The sequence below is a fragment of the Lonchura striata genome, chromosome 2, assembly GCF_046129695.1.
Source record: "Lonchura striata isolate bLonStr1 chromosome 2, bLonStr1.mat, whole genome shotgun sequence".
NCBI classification, from domain to species: Eukaryota; Metazoa; Chordata; class Aves; order Passeriformes; family Estrildidae; genus Lonchura; species Lonchura striata.
This window is the reverse complement of record NC_134604.1, coordinates 97,394,230-97,408,636: the sequence shown is the minus strand read 5'-3', so window position 1 is coordinate 97,408,636 and position 14,407 is coordinate 97,394,230. Positions and strand designations below refer to the sequence as shown.

Here is a 14,407-nt window from a genome sequence, read left to right as displayed (position 1 = left end):
CTACTACCACAATGCTAACACTTCATGCAAAATCATGTCTCTACTGCAACTTCAAGCTGGCTAAAGAATTTTCTTCCTTCCTGCATCATTACAAGTATCAGTAATTCAGAGCTGGGAATATGAGGAGATCCATGGACACCTAAACAAGAGCTGTTACTCCAAGATGAACCTGCAGCCACCAAAGTAGTAATGCAAAAAGTGCTCTGCTAGGCTGGCAGAGTCCAGGAGCTGACTTTTCCTGTCACTGCCTGCGAGCATGCCCCTGCATTCTTCTGCCACACTCAAGCAGCAGAACCCCCAAGCCCATAGCTTGCACATAGTGAAAACAACAAGCAAATGCAACTCCCTCTCCACCAGTAATGCTCTGAATTTTTCCTTCTGCTCCAGCCAACACCTCTTCAATTAAAAGAGCAAATGAGACTGTATCGCTGTAGTTCAAAAGCAGCTAATTTTGTACAGCAAATGTATCACATAGGAACATACACATACCTCTCCGGTGATGTCAGTCTGAGAACAAGCATCACAGTGCTGTTGAGGTAAACAGGAGTCACTGAGTGAACTAGAATTGTGCTGGAGATCCTGCAGGGAATCTGTAATACAACAGCTATTCCTGAATCCATCTGTTAATTTGGCCAGGCTCTAAAGGAGAAGACATATTTAAATGATTAGAAAAAATTGTTTTTAAAATACTTTTTTATAATAAAGATTTTTTTTAATTGTTTAAAAAGACTGGTAGCCTGCCTACCTAGAGCTACTTACAGAAAGTAAAATTCATTGTTGTGTTACCAGCAGGCAAAATATTTGCTTCAGAATAAACATCTCTTTTTAAAATATGCATGTAACAGTAAGCAGACTTTGTATTATTTGTTTTAGATCTGTGAATGTTTTATCTCCTGTATGGCTTGCAGCTCTTTAAATCTAGCAGCTGTCAACTTCACATTAGCTGACAGGGAAGACAAATGTGATGCACCCGCCCTTTTGCCACCTTCTGCACAGGTTACATTCCTTAGTCACTACTGTTATCTCATCCAACTTGATGAATACCTTGTATTGATTGCATTTTTATGACAGTTGATATCATCCCTGTGCTCTCTTACCCAGGGTTCACATAGTTAAGAGATATTTTACACTTTGGGTTAAGCAAGGGACATCACTGAAATATCTAGACAATGACACAAACTGTCAGAGTAAAGCAGAAATAGCCATCTTACAGGGGAAAAGACAGAATAACACAACATAACAACAGAAACATTTTTGACAACATAAGCTTGGTTGACAGGCTCTTAAAAAACCTTTAAATTAACAAAATCCTTAGTATCTCTTTTACTTTCTCATTGTACATTCTCTCTTGCTCAAAAATTACAGATAATGTAGTATTAGTAACGAAATCACCGGCTGTCATTTATGACAGAGATCCTAAGCATTACACAATCAAACAAAATTGAAAACATTCTGTCCTCTCACCTATCCTCCACAGGAGAAAGAGCAATCTAAAAATGTGGGGAAACAATTATCAGAAATCTGAAGATCTGTAGTAATTTATAATTCAAAACATAATAAAAAAATTGGTTAGAAAAATACACATACAAAACGGACTAGAACTGCTTACTCTGATGTCTGAACTATAGTATCAGGGACATTGCATTGGGAAAAGGCTGGTCCTCAGAAATTTTAGTGGCTTTGATTACCGGTGATTTGCAACAAGCGAGGTTACTGTCCATAACCAATTATCAGAAGATTTCTCAGTCTTCAAAGTATAGTTTAAAAAGAGTAAGACAACAATGCTGCTTTTTCTGACATAAAATTCAATTAGTAGAGTCCAGAAATGAACCTGTGCAACAGCAACTGTTTGCTACTGACAAGGAGAGCAAGGCCATGCTGCAGATGAAGGCATCTGGTTTCAGAGCCTAGGAAGCATCCAAGATTATGGAACTGTAGCAGGACTGAAACTAGCCAGAAAAAGCAGGCTTTTCTGATGGCCTCCATGTCCATCATACATGGTCCATTCCCTTTGCTTTCATATACCAGCCTCTCCCTCAGGCCAGCCTCCATCAGAGAGGAAAAAGAGGGAGAAGACCCAGCCGGGTACAGGATGAGTGAAGAAGTGGGCTCCCCAGCCACAAGAGTGGGGCCCTGTGCTCCTCCCTGACAGCCCTTTAAATTACACACTCTGTTTCCTTCCTATTAGGGAATGGCACATGGTACATGCCACGTATGGGATAGCTTGTGCTGCTCCCTCTTCAGTCTCTCTCTGCTCTCTACAGGTCTGAGAGGGGCTGGGATTTCACAAGCAGCATTGGCAAGGAGAGAGGACAGCACAAAACAATGCCAGATGTGCTGGCAGTAGGACAAGGCTACCATCACGTGCCTCCAGAAGCTTAACTTGTCTTGGGTCCACCAATTCTTCTGCCACCTCTCAACTGAACTAGCCATTTTAATATGAAGGACAAACAACATATTTTCTTCTCAGTGCTGAAACTGCAAATTCAATTTCAAGTTACATTGCCAAGAGGTCCCTTTATCCTTGTGAAAATAACTGCTCCACAAGACGGGAAAAAAATTACAATTTTTACTTTATGAAAACTGTAGACTCCTATCTAACGCTCTTCTTCAAAATTCACTGGAAATCATCCAGTCCTGTCAAGACTTCTGCTGGATGGAGGATCAAGCGGGATCCCTAATGGGTTTGTAACATGGAAATAGTAACTTCAGATCATGGCCTCTTCCCAGTAAAGTACAGCCAGTTGCATCAACAAAAACTCAGGATTCAGAAAGCCTGAGGTTTCCCCTAATAAATTATGTTCCATCTGCCACCTTTGGCTAGCACTTATTATGTTACAGGTATGTGCAATACTACAAATCCTGATGCCAGAACTTAAATCTAAATTTTTGCCTGTATTTCAGCTACTTTATGAACTCCTGATATGCTCCTGATGCCCTCTAGCACTCTCCCTTGGCAGGTAATGAAGGGCTATTTGGCTGTTGGCCAGGCTTCCTATCTAGGCACAGTTGCTGAATCCTACTTAGAAATGAGAAAGCATTTGACAGGTGGCAATCACCAAGCAGCATCACCTTAACTTACATCTACATGCACAGATGACAATGCCCTAGGGCAAGCATAAATGCATTAAGTCCTTCTAGCTGGATGAATGAGAACAGGCACCAGCAATGCTAACATGGAAAATTACAACCCAAGTTAGCATATTTTTAGATAAAACCGTTTATAATTGTTATTATAAACAATAGGAGTAACTTCCTCCCCAGCTACACTGAGGAATCCATCTTTCATCTGTGTTTAAGGATTGTTTATGGCAATCCCACAGAAACTGCCAAATAAGCCTATTGTTAATGTGAAGTTCTAAGCCACCAGCCTAGACTTACCCAAAAAGAGAGAAATAAGCATTGTCATTTCACCATTTCTGTTGCCATCTGATTTGGGAATGCTCTGCACTATTTCAGTGCACTTCCATCTAACCTATCTGGCAATTTAACTAGCAACAAAGTGGAAAGAAAAAAGAAAAAATAAAAACCCCACCAAAACCAAAGTCCACTGCTCTCCAAGGATGACATTTTAAAAGCATACACACACTGAATAGAAATAAAATTAAGAAAGAGATGGGGGAGGAGAGATAAACACACTGCTTTCAGGAACCTAACCATACATCATTATTATTCAACCTTATATAAGAAGTCTGCCCACTTTTTTTTTAAGCAGTAGCACTGTATATTTTGCTTTATTTGTAATCACAGCATCCAATTTAAATCTGACCACCCTCACCCACACAACTAAACCAATTATCATACTTCTACAACAGCTACAATTTTCCAAGCACCTACACAAAACTGAGTCACTTCTACTATGTTTAGTTCTGTTGCTTACACTGGCCAGATTTAAATTTAAAAGTAGTATGAAATGGTCTGTTTCACTGAAATAAAACCCCATATTTTTTACACTATACTTCTAAATCATCTATTAACAAATTTCAAAATAAAAAAGATTTCCTAAGAAAGTTTTTCTGAACAACAATTACTTTAAAATGCAGTGTTTTCAAGGACAACTGCAATATTAATAGGAAAATAAAAATTGAATTCTGAACTTATTTGGAACACATTTAAAATAGACTTGTATTTATTTGACAAAGCTAACTAAATCCATGACAATAATATTAAAATAGTTATTAAAGGGCATAGCCCATATTACTTTGGTGACACCAAAAGTAGGGGTTTTTTGGTCAAATTTTAAAAAGAGAGCTGGATATTTTTGCAGAGCACAGTAAGGTGGCAAAAATACACAACTTTTACAACTACAGACCTCTTAAACAATGGCATTTACTTCTGTATAGCCATTGTAACAAAACATGAAGAAATGTTTTGCATGCTACACTTGTGTGGAACAACTGCCTTCTACATTCTCCTGAACTGCATATACTCTGATATTGTATTATTGGATTCCATCAAAAAAGATTGTCATTAATTAAAAAAAGATACTTCCTAGACTCATATTTCCTGTATATCACATAGAGCCATGAAGAAGGATGAAACACTTAATTTTTGCTTCTGTCTTGTGCAACCTCTACATTCTGGTCCTGCCAGCACTGCCTAATCCTTGATCCTAGAGTTCTAACTCCCTCAACACTATTTAAAGAAACTGCAAGCACATTTAAAGTTGGTTTACCAAATATGATTTTCAAAGCATATCAATGTTTACAGCTGGATACTGCCACTGAGGACTGAAAATGTAAGGAAAAGATGTAAAAAAAATCTACTAGAGAAGTAAAAACAAGGCCAGTAGTTAAACTGCTCCAAGATCTCACACGTAAGTCCTTATACTACCAGTTAGTTTCCTAAAATGTGTGTTACTGCATCCATGAAGAAGAAGAATCCATGAAGATGCATCCATGAAAAAAAAAGAATCCATGAAGATGCCTTCTTCCAAACAAATGTTTGAAGACTGGGTGAAGAGAACTGTCCTTCTCACCTCTTTGTATGTGCAGCATATTTGGGCAAGTCTGTGGTGAAGTCCCTGTGGTGCAGTCATTGTTCTTTGATCAAGCTCCTATCACATTAATAACACACACACAACTGAGAGCTTGAGGCAGGGCATAGAATCCATTCAAAAGTTAAACCACAACTCAGGTCTGTATCTCCCCTCAATCCTCATGCTCTAATTCATTAATTTCATATTTATGCATACATTGTATTTATTCATATTATTTGAGGGTTTTGTGAGAACATTTTGAAACTAACAAGAGCCTTGATATACTCTCAGACTTGAGGGTTTGGGGCAAAGTGTGACAGTGACAGAGATCCAGTTTGGGGAAATACATATAAAGGGAAAACATGGTTGACACAAGGATAAATATTTTAGCACATGAACTCTCAAGACTACTTCATTATAGGTAATACAAAGAGACATAAAATAAAGTGATAAACAACTATCACAAAGGCTTTTTCTAAATACTATGCAATTACTACATAGCAGCCATCAACATAGCAACAATAGAAAGCTATATTCAATGAAACACTGAGCTAAATGGAACTTAAGACAAAAGTATGAAATGCATATGAAGCCTTCTGCTTGCAGTATAGACAATAACTACTTACCTACTGGTAACTATCAAACAGAAGAATCAGTTTAGGCCATCCTACTTTCTTATTTAAATTTGGTAAACCCAATGCAATCCCAAGCAAGAAAACAGGTAGGTTACTACTTTTTAGTAGTTCTGTAGCATATTTTTTACCTGCATAAGGTCCTGCCTTTCTTTTTCACCTGTGCATATAGCTTTCTTTATGGTTCGAAGTTCACTCATTATAGCTTGTGCTTCATCCAGTCTGTAATTTGTATGAGCATTTGACATCTTACGATCAATCCTGTTGAAAATATTAAGACAAAATTAGGAATTTTCACATAATCAGAAAACACACAGACCTCTTGTTTATTCATGTACCACTTCATTTCCAGGAATAAAATTATACTCTACTTGGAATTAACACAGCACTCAGTGCCAAGACCACTCTAAAGACAAAGCAAAGCAGTTATCTACCCAGATTCTGCAGAAGCAACAAATTTCCTGGGTTTAATATCCTAATGGAAAGCTTACTTATGAGTAATGTTTGTGGGTGATTTCATGCACCAAAAACAAAATGAACCTAAAACTAACCTAGATGGTTCTAACTCAGAAGGTAATCATGGGCAGTCTAGCTGTCATATTTTTCATGTAGCATCACATATTGCAGTATCTCTTTCAGGGCTTCTATTTGATCCTGCTTTAGAAGTTTCTTTCTCAGAAGAAATTTTTATGGCAAATGCTATTGTGTCATTATAGGCCTCTTAGACTATCTTTTCCATAAGATATCTATAAGACATTATAATTCTGCACTGAAAAACATGGTATGGGAACATCCCAGAAGATTTTACACCTTTAAGAAAGAAGCAAGAGAACAAGTTACAACATCAGACTGAAGTAATTCTGATGTTTCCATCTTGACATATTAAAATCACTCAAAGGGAACATCCACTGGCTGAGTTTTCAACCTTTTTCCCAACATTTTACAATAGTAAAGGACAACATATCAGGATGCAGAAGACTAGTCCAGTGTATCATCTTGATAATTTGCTTTGCTTTATAGATAAAGAATAAGACAAGATTACTTGGTCTTGGATTTACAACAAATGGCTATGGAGTTTTGTCAGGTTATTTACAGCAACTATTGAAAATCACGTAAAGTTCCTGTTAAAATATGGAAAACTAAATTTTCTTGTTAATCTAGCATGAAAATAATATATATAGAGAAAATGTGGTAACTATAAAGGTCTTTAGGCCAATGCTAAGAACAAATAGCTTCAGGAAAAGGTATGTCATGTTAACAGAATTAAAGATAAAAACACACATCATTCATGACAAAGGACATCAATCTACAAAAAGATGCAGTAGGAGAGGATATGCTATACATACAGAAGAATAATACTCAAACTCTATTTAAAATATTGAGACTAACTAACAAGTTTCAAGATAGCTATTACATTAAACTAAGAGAGTCAACAAGAGACTCTCAGCATGTTCTGCCATTTAAAATACAAACAGTGCAATTCCCCTTACTTGTTTTAAAATTAGAACTTTAAAATGAAAAATCAAAAGGGGTAAATAAAAATCATGTGATTTCATTGTGTAGCTCACAATATTTAGGGAAAAAACAGGTTGAATTCTACAGTTTTAATTAGTTTGGGTTTTTTATGACAGTGCTTTTGGAGACAACACAAAATAAGTCAAAATCTCAAGATTTTTTGAACACAAATGTTCCCAAGTTACATAAGAAAACATATAATCTTCTATGAATACTGGTTCAAGAACAAGAAAGGACTTAAATGTCATGTATATTAAATGGGGGTTTGTTTGTTTGTTTTTGTTTTCAAAATTTTTCCTTGAATCTTCACTAATTTTTAGTTAAAATCCTGAGCAGATAAAACCTGGATAAAACAACTAATCTAAATCACTAGAAGTCATGTTAAAAAAATAACACATTTTTATCTAACTGTAATGTTAAGAACTATATTCAAATATTAGACATGAAAATGCCTTCTACACAACTGCTCATTATACTGCTTGCCAGGACTAAGGTGGCATTTCAGGAAAAGGAAATTATTTAATTTCAACCAGATTTCTGTCCAGTTATCCATATATTCATGCTCCTGGACGCCACTTTGGAGCCCAGCTTATGAACTGATATTTGTTTAAGGAACGAATCGGAGAAGTTCCTATTGCCAAAAATATTTAGGCTTAAATCAGCATTACTGGCAACCCAAACTGACTAAAGTAGCTTACAAAATTACCTATTATTTATTGTCTATTATTTCTTTTCCTTTATTTTCATAAAGATCTATTTCTGAAAGCCATAGAGTTAACAGGAGTCTTCCATTTTATTAATGGAAAATAGCACGCTCAAAATATAGATCAGACCTTTGTATTGACAGCAAGAATATTCAACTAACATGCAAGACTGTAAGGATACAAAGATGATTCTAGGACACATGGACTATTAATGTGCTTGTCATTGTTTCAGTCCTACAGGGCAGATTCCATGTTCCTCCATTTTCGTCCACCAAAGCACAGGACTGTACTTGAGCAAAAAATCTAATTTTAAAGTTTTTGTCAGATCTCCTAACCTCTAAATGAGTCTGTAGTTACAAATTGTTTAGCCAGTTCTAATTCCTTGTCACTCCCAACCTCTCACAGCATTCACTCCGCTCCCCTGGCCAACCAGCCAAGTTTTCATTTCCTTTGTTGCTAAACGCCTTCTTCCTCCAAAATTCCTGCCGGGGAGCAGTAGGGTCACTGAAAACACAGGGGAGAAGGAACTGCTCCTCCTTCTCAGTCCCTGCTGCCAGGTCAGAGGAAGGAATTTGTTCCAGAAAAGGCTCATATTTAACCCTGTATGTTTGGACTGTGCACGATCAGATGCACCTTGGGGCAAAGGTGGCGGAGGCCAAGGTGCACCATCCTGCAGGGTGGGGGTCTTGGCAGGCTTTGAACAGTGAGCTCTACAAAGTCTCTACTGGGCAAACACAAACCCATGTCCAAAGGTTTATCACACACAACATTACCAAATTTAGATGAAACTGTAGAAAGTATTGTCCTGATAAAAAGCTGCCACTTCTATGAATATTGGAATTCTGACAGTATTGAAGTTGTAGAGGTATCAAAATCCCCTTCAATCATGTCTCCACTCATAAAACCCCACTTCTATAGTAAATTTGTGGTTTTGTTTTCTTTTCATTCTCTTCAAAGATGGTTAAGCCATTTTACTAAAATTAAAAAGAACAGAAAACAAAACACAGTCCAAGGCAGACACTGTACATGGAAAATGTAAATGGAAGAGATTTGCATTTAACAAAGGCATTTGAATCAGACAGCAACATAAAATTATGGAAATACTGAGACACCCAACCACCCTCTCCATAAAAACTGTGTCTTCTCTGAGAGCTATACCAAGCAAGGCTGCACAGAGAGTCAACTGGCATCAAGTTCCAATATCTGCACATGATGCCATTTTGGTAACACTTTCAAAGCAAACATTCAGCCAGACATAAAGCTCCAAGTTTGAAGGCTCCTAATGTTGTTCTTGGCTTACACTTGAAATAAAATGATGTACATGCCTTTAAAAAACCTGAACAGGATGTATGCCATTTGTAGTTTGGCAGTTAGTCGAGGATTTGACTTAGCAAAAGAAGGAAGAAGAATGACGCAGACCAAAACTTCAGAAAACGTAACAGAAGTGGGAAATGTCTGAAACGCAATAAACTTTAAAGGGGAAGGGGAAGCGTGGTAAGGGGGAACAGGAGCAAAAAAACCACAGCATTTTTGTTTTAAAGAAGGAGCAATGAAATTCTTTTTAGACAATATACTTACTTTGAGGATATAGAAAAACTAAACTACTTCAGCCTTGGTACTTGACTTGAGTGACCCTTCCCTCCCAACAAATACAGGAGGTAGGGAAGAGATTGCACAGGGACAGGCTAGAGCACAGTTAGGTTTCCAGGCTAATTTGTCTACTGACTACACAAGGAGGTGACAGAAGCTCCTCTCTTCAGCTGTTAGTTTAAGTACTCTCCAATTTGGCTCACTTTCTCCTAGAAGCAAAAATACTCCTCAAAAACCCACATGTATCTCACCAGAAGTGCAAATAAAAAAACCACTTAAAAGCACAAAATAAAAACAAAACCACAAGTCTCTCTCACAAGTGAAGAAGTCACTGCAGAGAGCAGAGCACAGTTCCAGGTGACACACAAGCAAAAGGTTCTCTCCCCAGCTCCAGCAAGCACAACAAGTGCCACCCAGTGCCTCAACAGGACAGAGGGCAACCGTAGCAACAGCAGCAATGAGCACACTGAAGCACTGAGTTGTCATGCCTGAACTTCTAAACTACATGACTGGAATGACCACTGACTAATCAGATATGCTTTAAAATAATTCCTCTCTTGAATGTCTCTCATATAACCCCATCCTGGAACATGGGCAACTTGACTTGGGCTATAATCCAAGACTAACATTTGTATTCTTAATCATTTGCAGACTTTAGTTTTCAAAAAGTAGCACAGCTCTATTGGACTATCTTAAATGAATTATACTAATTAAAACAATCTTGAGTTTCAAATGGTCTTCAAATACTTTCATCATCCTAGTCAAGTGGTTAGTCCTTTTATAAAATAATTGAACCTATACCCTTAAAATAACCCAATAACCAAGAGAAGTAAACAAATTAAAAAAGCAGAAATGGAATAGCAATTCTTACTTTAAGAAAATATGATTAAGAATCATAAGTCAAAATTTGTTTTTTTTCTGTTACAGTTTACATATCTACACCACCATACTGATATGTTGACTATATTTAAAATATTACTTAGTATATTGAAACTGCAAATACTTTGAGTGTTTTATTTTACTAATTTTCAGTTAATATCATACATTACCAATTCCCCCAACTACCTCTAGATGCTTCAATAAAAATACATTTATGCCTGTAAATGATTACATTGTATCTGCCTATTAAGAATTTGGGTATTTTGGTTGAATGAGTTTTCTTCTATAAAATTTTCTAGAGGCATTATAAAGCAAAAGAACCTTGTTTTAAAAAAATCAGAAAATTTTGTTACTAAAAAACCAAACCAAACACACAAAAAATATTAAGTGCATGGGTTACCCCTTCTTTTTGAAAAGTTAAATCTGAGAATCTTCCTTTAATTTGTTTTGCTATCATAGTGCCAATCAAAATTGGAAAATAAGTACCCTAACTGCTCCAGGGTCCTTGGAATTTCATCAGAATTCCTGAAGTAAAAGCCCATGCTTTGCAGCACCAACACAATAAATCCAAAGCTTCAAAATATTTCTGCAGCTGCTGCACTTATGTTGCAAAATGCATTAGACATGCAACGGTTACAACACTTTCAGGAAGCTCCTGCACTAGGCAGTTTGTTCACATGCATGCTGGAAAAAAGGCCAAGGTTTCTAAACGCACAGCCACATATCCAAGGCAGATCCAAGTGCTGTTCCAGCTCTTGGTCTAGCCACTGCCCTTGCTGAAGGAATCTGGAAGCCACAACAACCTGTGTTTACCTGCCATCCTTTTCATGACCTGGCAACCTCTTTCCCTATCCCACTGGGCATCCCGTGTATGCGCTATGTGTGTAGGTGACTAACAACACACAGATGGAAGTCACGCAGTTCCCTTCCCATCAGATGGCCTGCAGGAAGAGTGGCAGGGAGAGGGTCACCACAACATTTCACAACCTTAGACACCACTGGGCATGCAGGGAACAGAGCAGGGCTGCCTAATTGCCCTGGGAGCAGTGGCAAATTGCCCTGAGCTTCCTTTCCTTACCGGGAGGAGACAAGGAGTCACATTACATGCAGACATTTTGCACACATGCAACACAATCCAAGGTCTCACAGACCACTAGTTTTACAGTACAAGCAAAAGTCAGTCATACAGTGCAGAATGAGATGGCCTGACCATCAGGTAACAGGGAGAAGCACTGTTGTCATGTACAGAATTCCCTCTAGGAAAAGTTCTGTGCCCAACCAGAAAGCCTTGGTACTGCCATGGGGAAACTACTCAACAGCATGGTGCTTTGGGTTGTGCTTTAGGCAGTAAGTATCTTCAAGAAGTATTTGGGAAATATTTTTAAAATTCCAGTTTGGCAGTATCTTGAAGAAAAGTTAAAGAACATGGCCTACAAAGCTATTCTTGCATGTGAACCTATGAAATCACAACTCCAACTAATTCTGTTTAACTCTTCTTCTATCCTTCCACATTGTTCTCACCCTGTATCACGATCACAGCAGAAAGTCTGAAGCAAAGCCTTTAACGTTTTATGTTTGACAACAGTGTTCTATGAAATTCATTCAAAGGCAATTAAAAAATAAACTCAAACCACAAAAAAAGATCCTCACACAAACTCTTTACTTACTCTTGCAGAGTTTCCACTCCTTTTTCTTTATATTGCAACTCCTGCTTCATCTGTGCCAATTCTCGTTTCAGCCTAGAAAGCTGAATAATACAAAATAATTAAAAGTAAAAATAAGTAACAGTAACTTCCACAATAAAAATAATTGTTTTTTAAATAAAAAATCTTAAGCTACTTTAAAGAACTTGAGGTGATAATTTCTCTTCTCTTTTTTTGCTTTAAAATTGTGCATTAAAATAACAGAAGACTTTCTTAAATATCATAAGGCCCAATCAAAAAGTAGTCAAAATATTAATTTTTCAAAGTATCAATTTCCTAATTTATTCTATAAGGCTCCTTTCTCCAACAGTTTATGCTAACAGCTAACAAGTTTCAACCCATATAAATTTTCTTCTCCCTTTGTAGCAAAGACACCTTTCAACTGTCTTCAATTTTTCAGTCAACTTTAAAAAAGACAAAACATTCAATGCTGCTAATTTTTCAATCCAGGAAATCAAAATTACTGGCAGCAGAACTGGTCTCCCAGAAATGGCAGCCTGGCTTTCCACAGTTATTTTCATATTATCCTGCCCTCTCAACCCCCTTGACAAATATCTTGAACCAACTATGAGCCTAAATCAAAAGTGACACAGCAAAGATGTTTCCAGAAACCTATTCTTGTGCTTTTATGGAAATCTGAGTAGGTTGTGCAGACCATGGAAGAGTCAAGCATGATCTGCAAAGAAAGAGCTTCTTGCCCTCCAAAGCTGACAGATAACTGAAGGCAACAGGGAGAGGAGAATGCAAGAGACAGCAGACAAATGAGGGGAATAGAGGTGTTTCAGTTTGTGGTAGTGAGGCTAACACTGAACGAGCCCAAAGACGGGCAGGGATGGAAGAAAAAAGCTCTCTTCTCTGAAGCTACCAAACTCAGGATATTTTCTAGAATTTACCCAGAGCGCTTTTGATTTTCATATGTACCTCAGTAAATGACAAAATCATTACAAAATAGATTTAAAAAAAGATGGTAAAAAAATTAATTTTTCTTCAGCTCTATTCCAAGAGCAAGGGGCTTTGCATCAGTACCAGGCTACAAACCAGGACTGTCAGAGTCCCACCATTCTACACAGCTCTCCCTTTCGTCAAAATTCATAGCACAAGCCCCTAAGCATTATACCTCACTAGCTCCTTTAACACTCACCAAAAGAAACATGAGAAAATGAATCACTAATATCCTGCACACAAAAAGTTTATAGTGCCTATTTCATTCTATTTCCTGAAACAACTCAATGACTACACAGTCACTTGAACATAATATTGTATGTATGTAGTAGGTCATTTTGTTTAAGAGGAAGAGAGGAAAATAGTCGTAAGTGAAAAACCTCGTTTCTTCAAATATTACTTAAATAAATAAGGCTTGTTTTCTTGTTTAGAATATGCTGACATTTAGAGTATGTAAAACAAGCAAACACTAGTCAGCATGTAATAAATATACACAGATAGAATAAATGCCTTTCAAGGGTGGTGAAAGGGATTTATTTTCAGAGGAACTCATGTGAAAAGTGGTCACTACAACAACAGTGGAACACTATCCTGCATGGATAAGTATTTTTTTAAAGTACTTACTTATCAAAACCATGACTTTAGTTTTTTTAAAAATACATAAATAAGGAACATTTTTGTTACAGAACTGCCTATCATTGTCAGAATACTTCAACTTCCCTCTCCTCATAAAAGAGCTCCAGCCAATCAGCTGAAAAATTATATTTGGCCAATAGGTCTACTGAATTGTGAAGAGATTTCCAAATAAGTGGCTAAACCTGCAGTCCAACAGAACCTCACTGAAAATGGTTAAATAGTACGAAGACAGTGGGTTTGAACTGAAAGAATCTGGCTGCAGAGCATTTTCTACTTGTGGCAGTTTGTAGAGAGAAAGCAATTTCTGAAAGTCTGGCTGAGCTTGCCTCTGACATTTGTAACAAAAATGTTTGCATTTGTAACATGGAAAAAGCATTACTTCTCAAGTGAAATGCAGTTAATATAGAGCTACGGGTTGGAATAAAAAAACACTTTTCAATACCACATTTCTTTTCATTTAATGCATGCAATGTTCAGTGTAAATGCTAGTAAAAGAAAAACAGACCCTCCCTCCCTTCCCCACTCTTAATTCATATTTTTACAAAATGAAAAAAGATTACTTACTCTGTCACGACGGCTGGCTATTTCTGCTTTAATCTGATATGGGTCATACTTGGTATTAGCTGAAAATCCAGAGAATGCTAAACAGATGGAAAACAGTATTTTACTTTTTTCCCCCCTTCTTTAATACAATTGTTAAGATGTGTCACTATTTGATAAACCATTTCATTAATTCTTTTTCTTACAAGTCATTATCCTCTGTGCTGAAGTACAACTGAAGATTTCTATTTGACCCACCTGAAACATTTTTTTGTCCCAAACAACACC

At 37.1% G+C, this 14,407-nt stretch overlaps 1 protein-coding gene across 2 annotated transcripts in view; it reads right to left on the bottom strand.

Moving 5' to 3' along the window:
• The window catches only part of WWC3 (WWC family member 3), a 96,328-nt gene that overhangs the window by 38,490 nt on the left and 43,431 nt on the right, over nt 1-14,407 (bottom strand). For both annotated transcript variants that reach the window (XM_021527756.2, XM_077781588.1), the window contains exons 4-7: nt 14,144-14,220; nt 11,966-12,045; nt 5,742-5,871; nt 490-639 (exon numbers count right to left, since the gene is read on the bottom strand). In XM_021527756.2, coding sequence (XP_021383431.2) covers nt 490-639; nt 5,742-5,871; nt 11,966-12,045; nt 14,144-14,220 — 437 coding nt within the window. The remainder of the gene's footprint in view (nt 1-489; nt 640-5,741; nt 5,872-11,965; nt 12,046-14,143; nt 14,221-14,407) is intronic.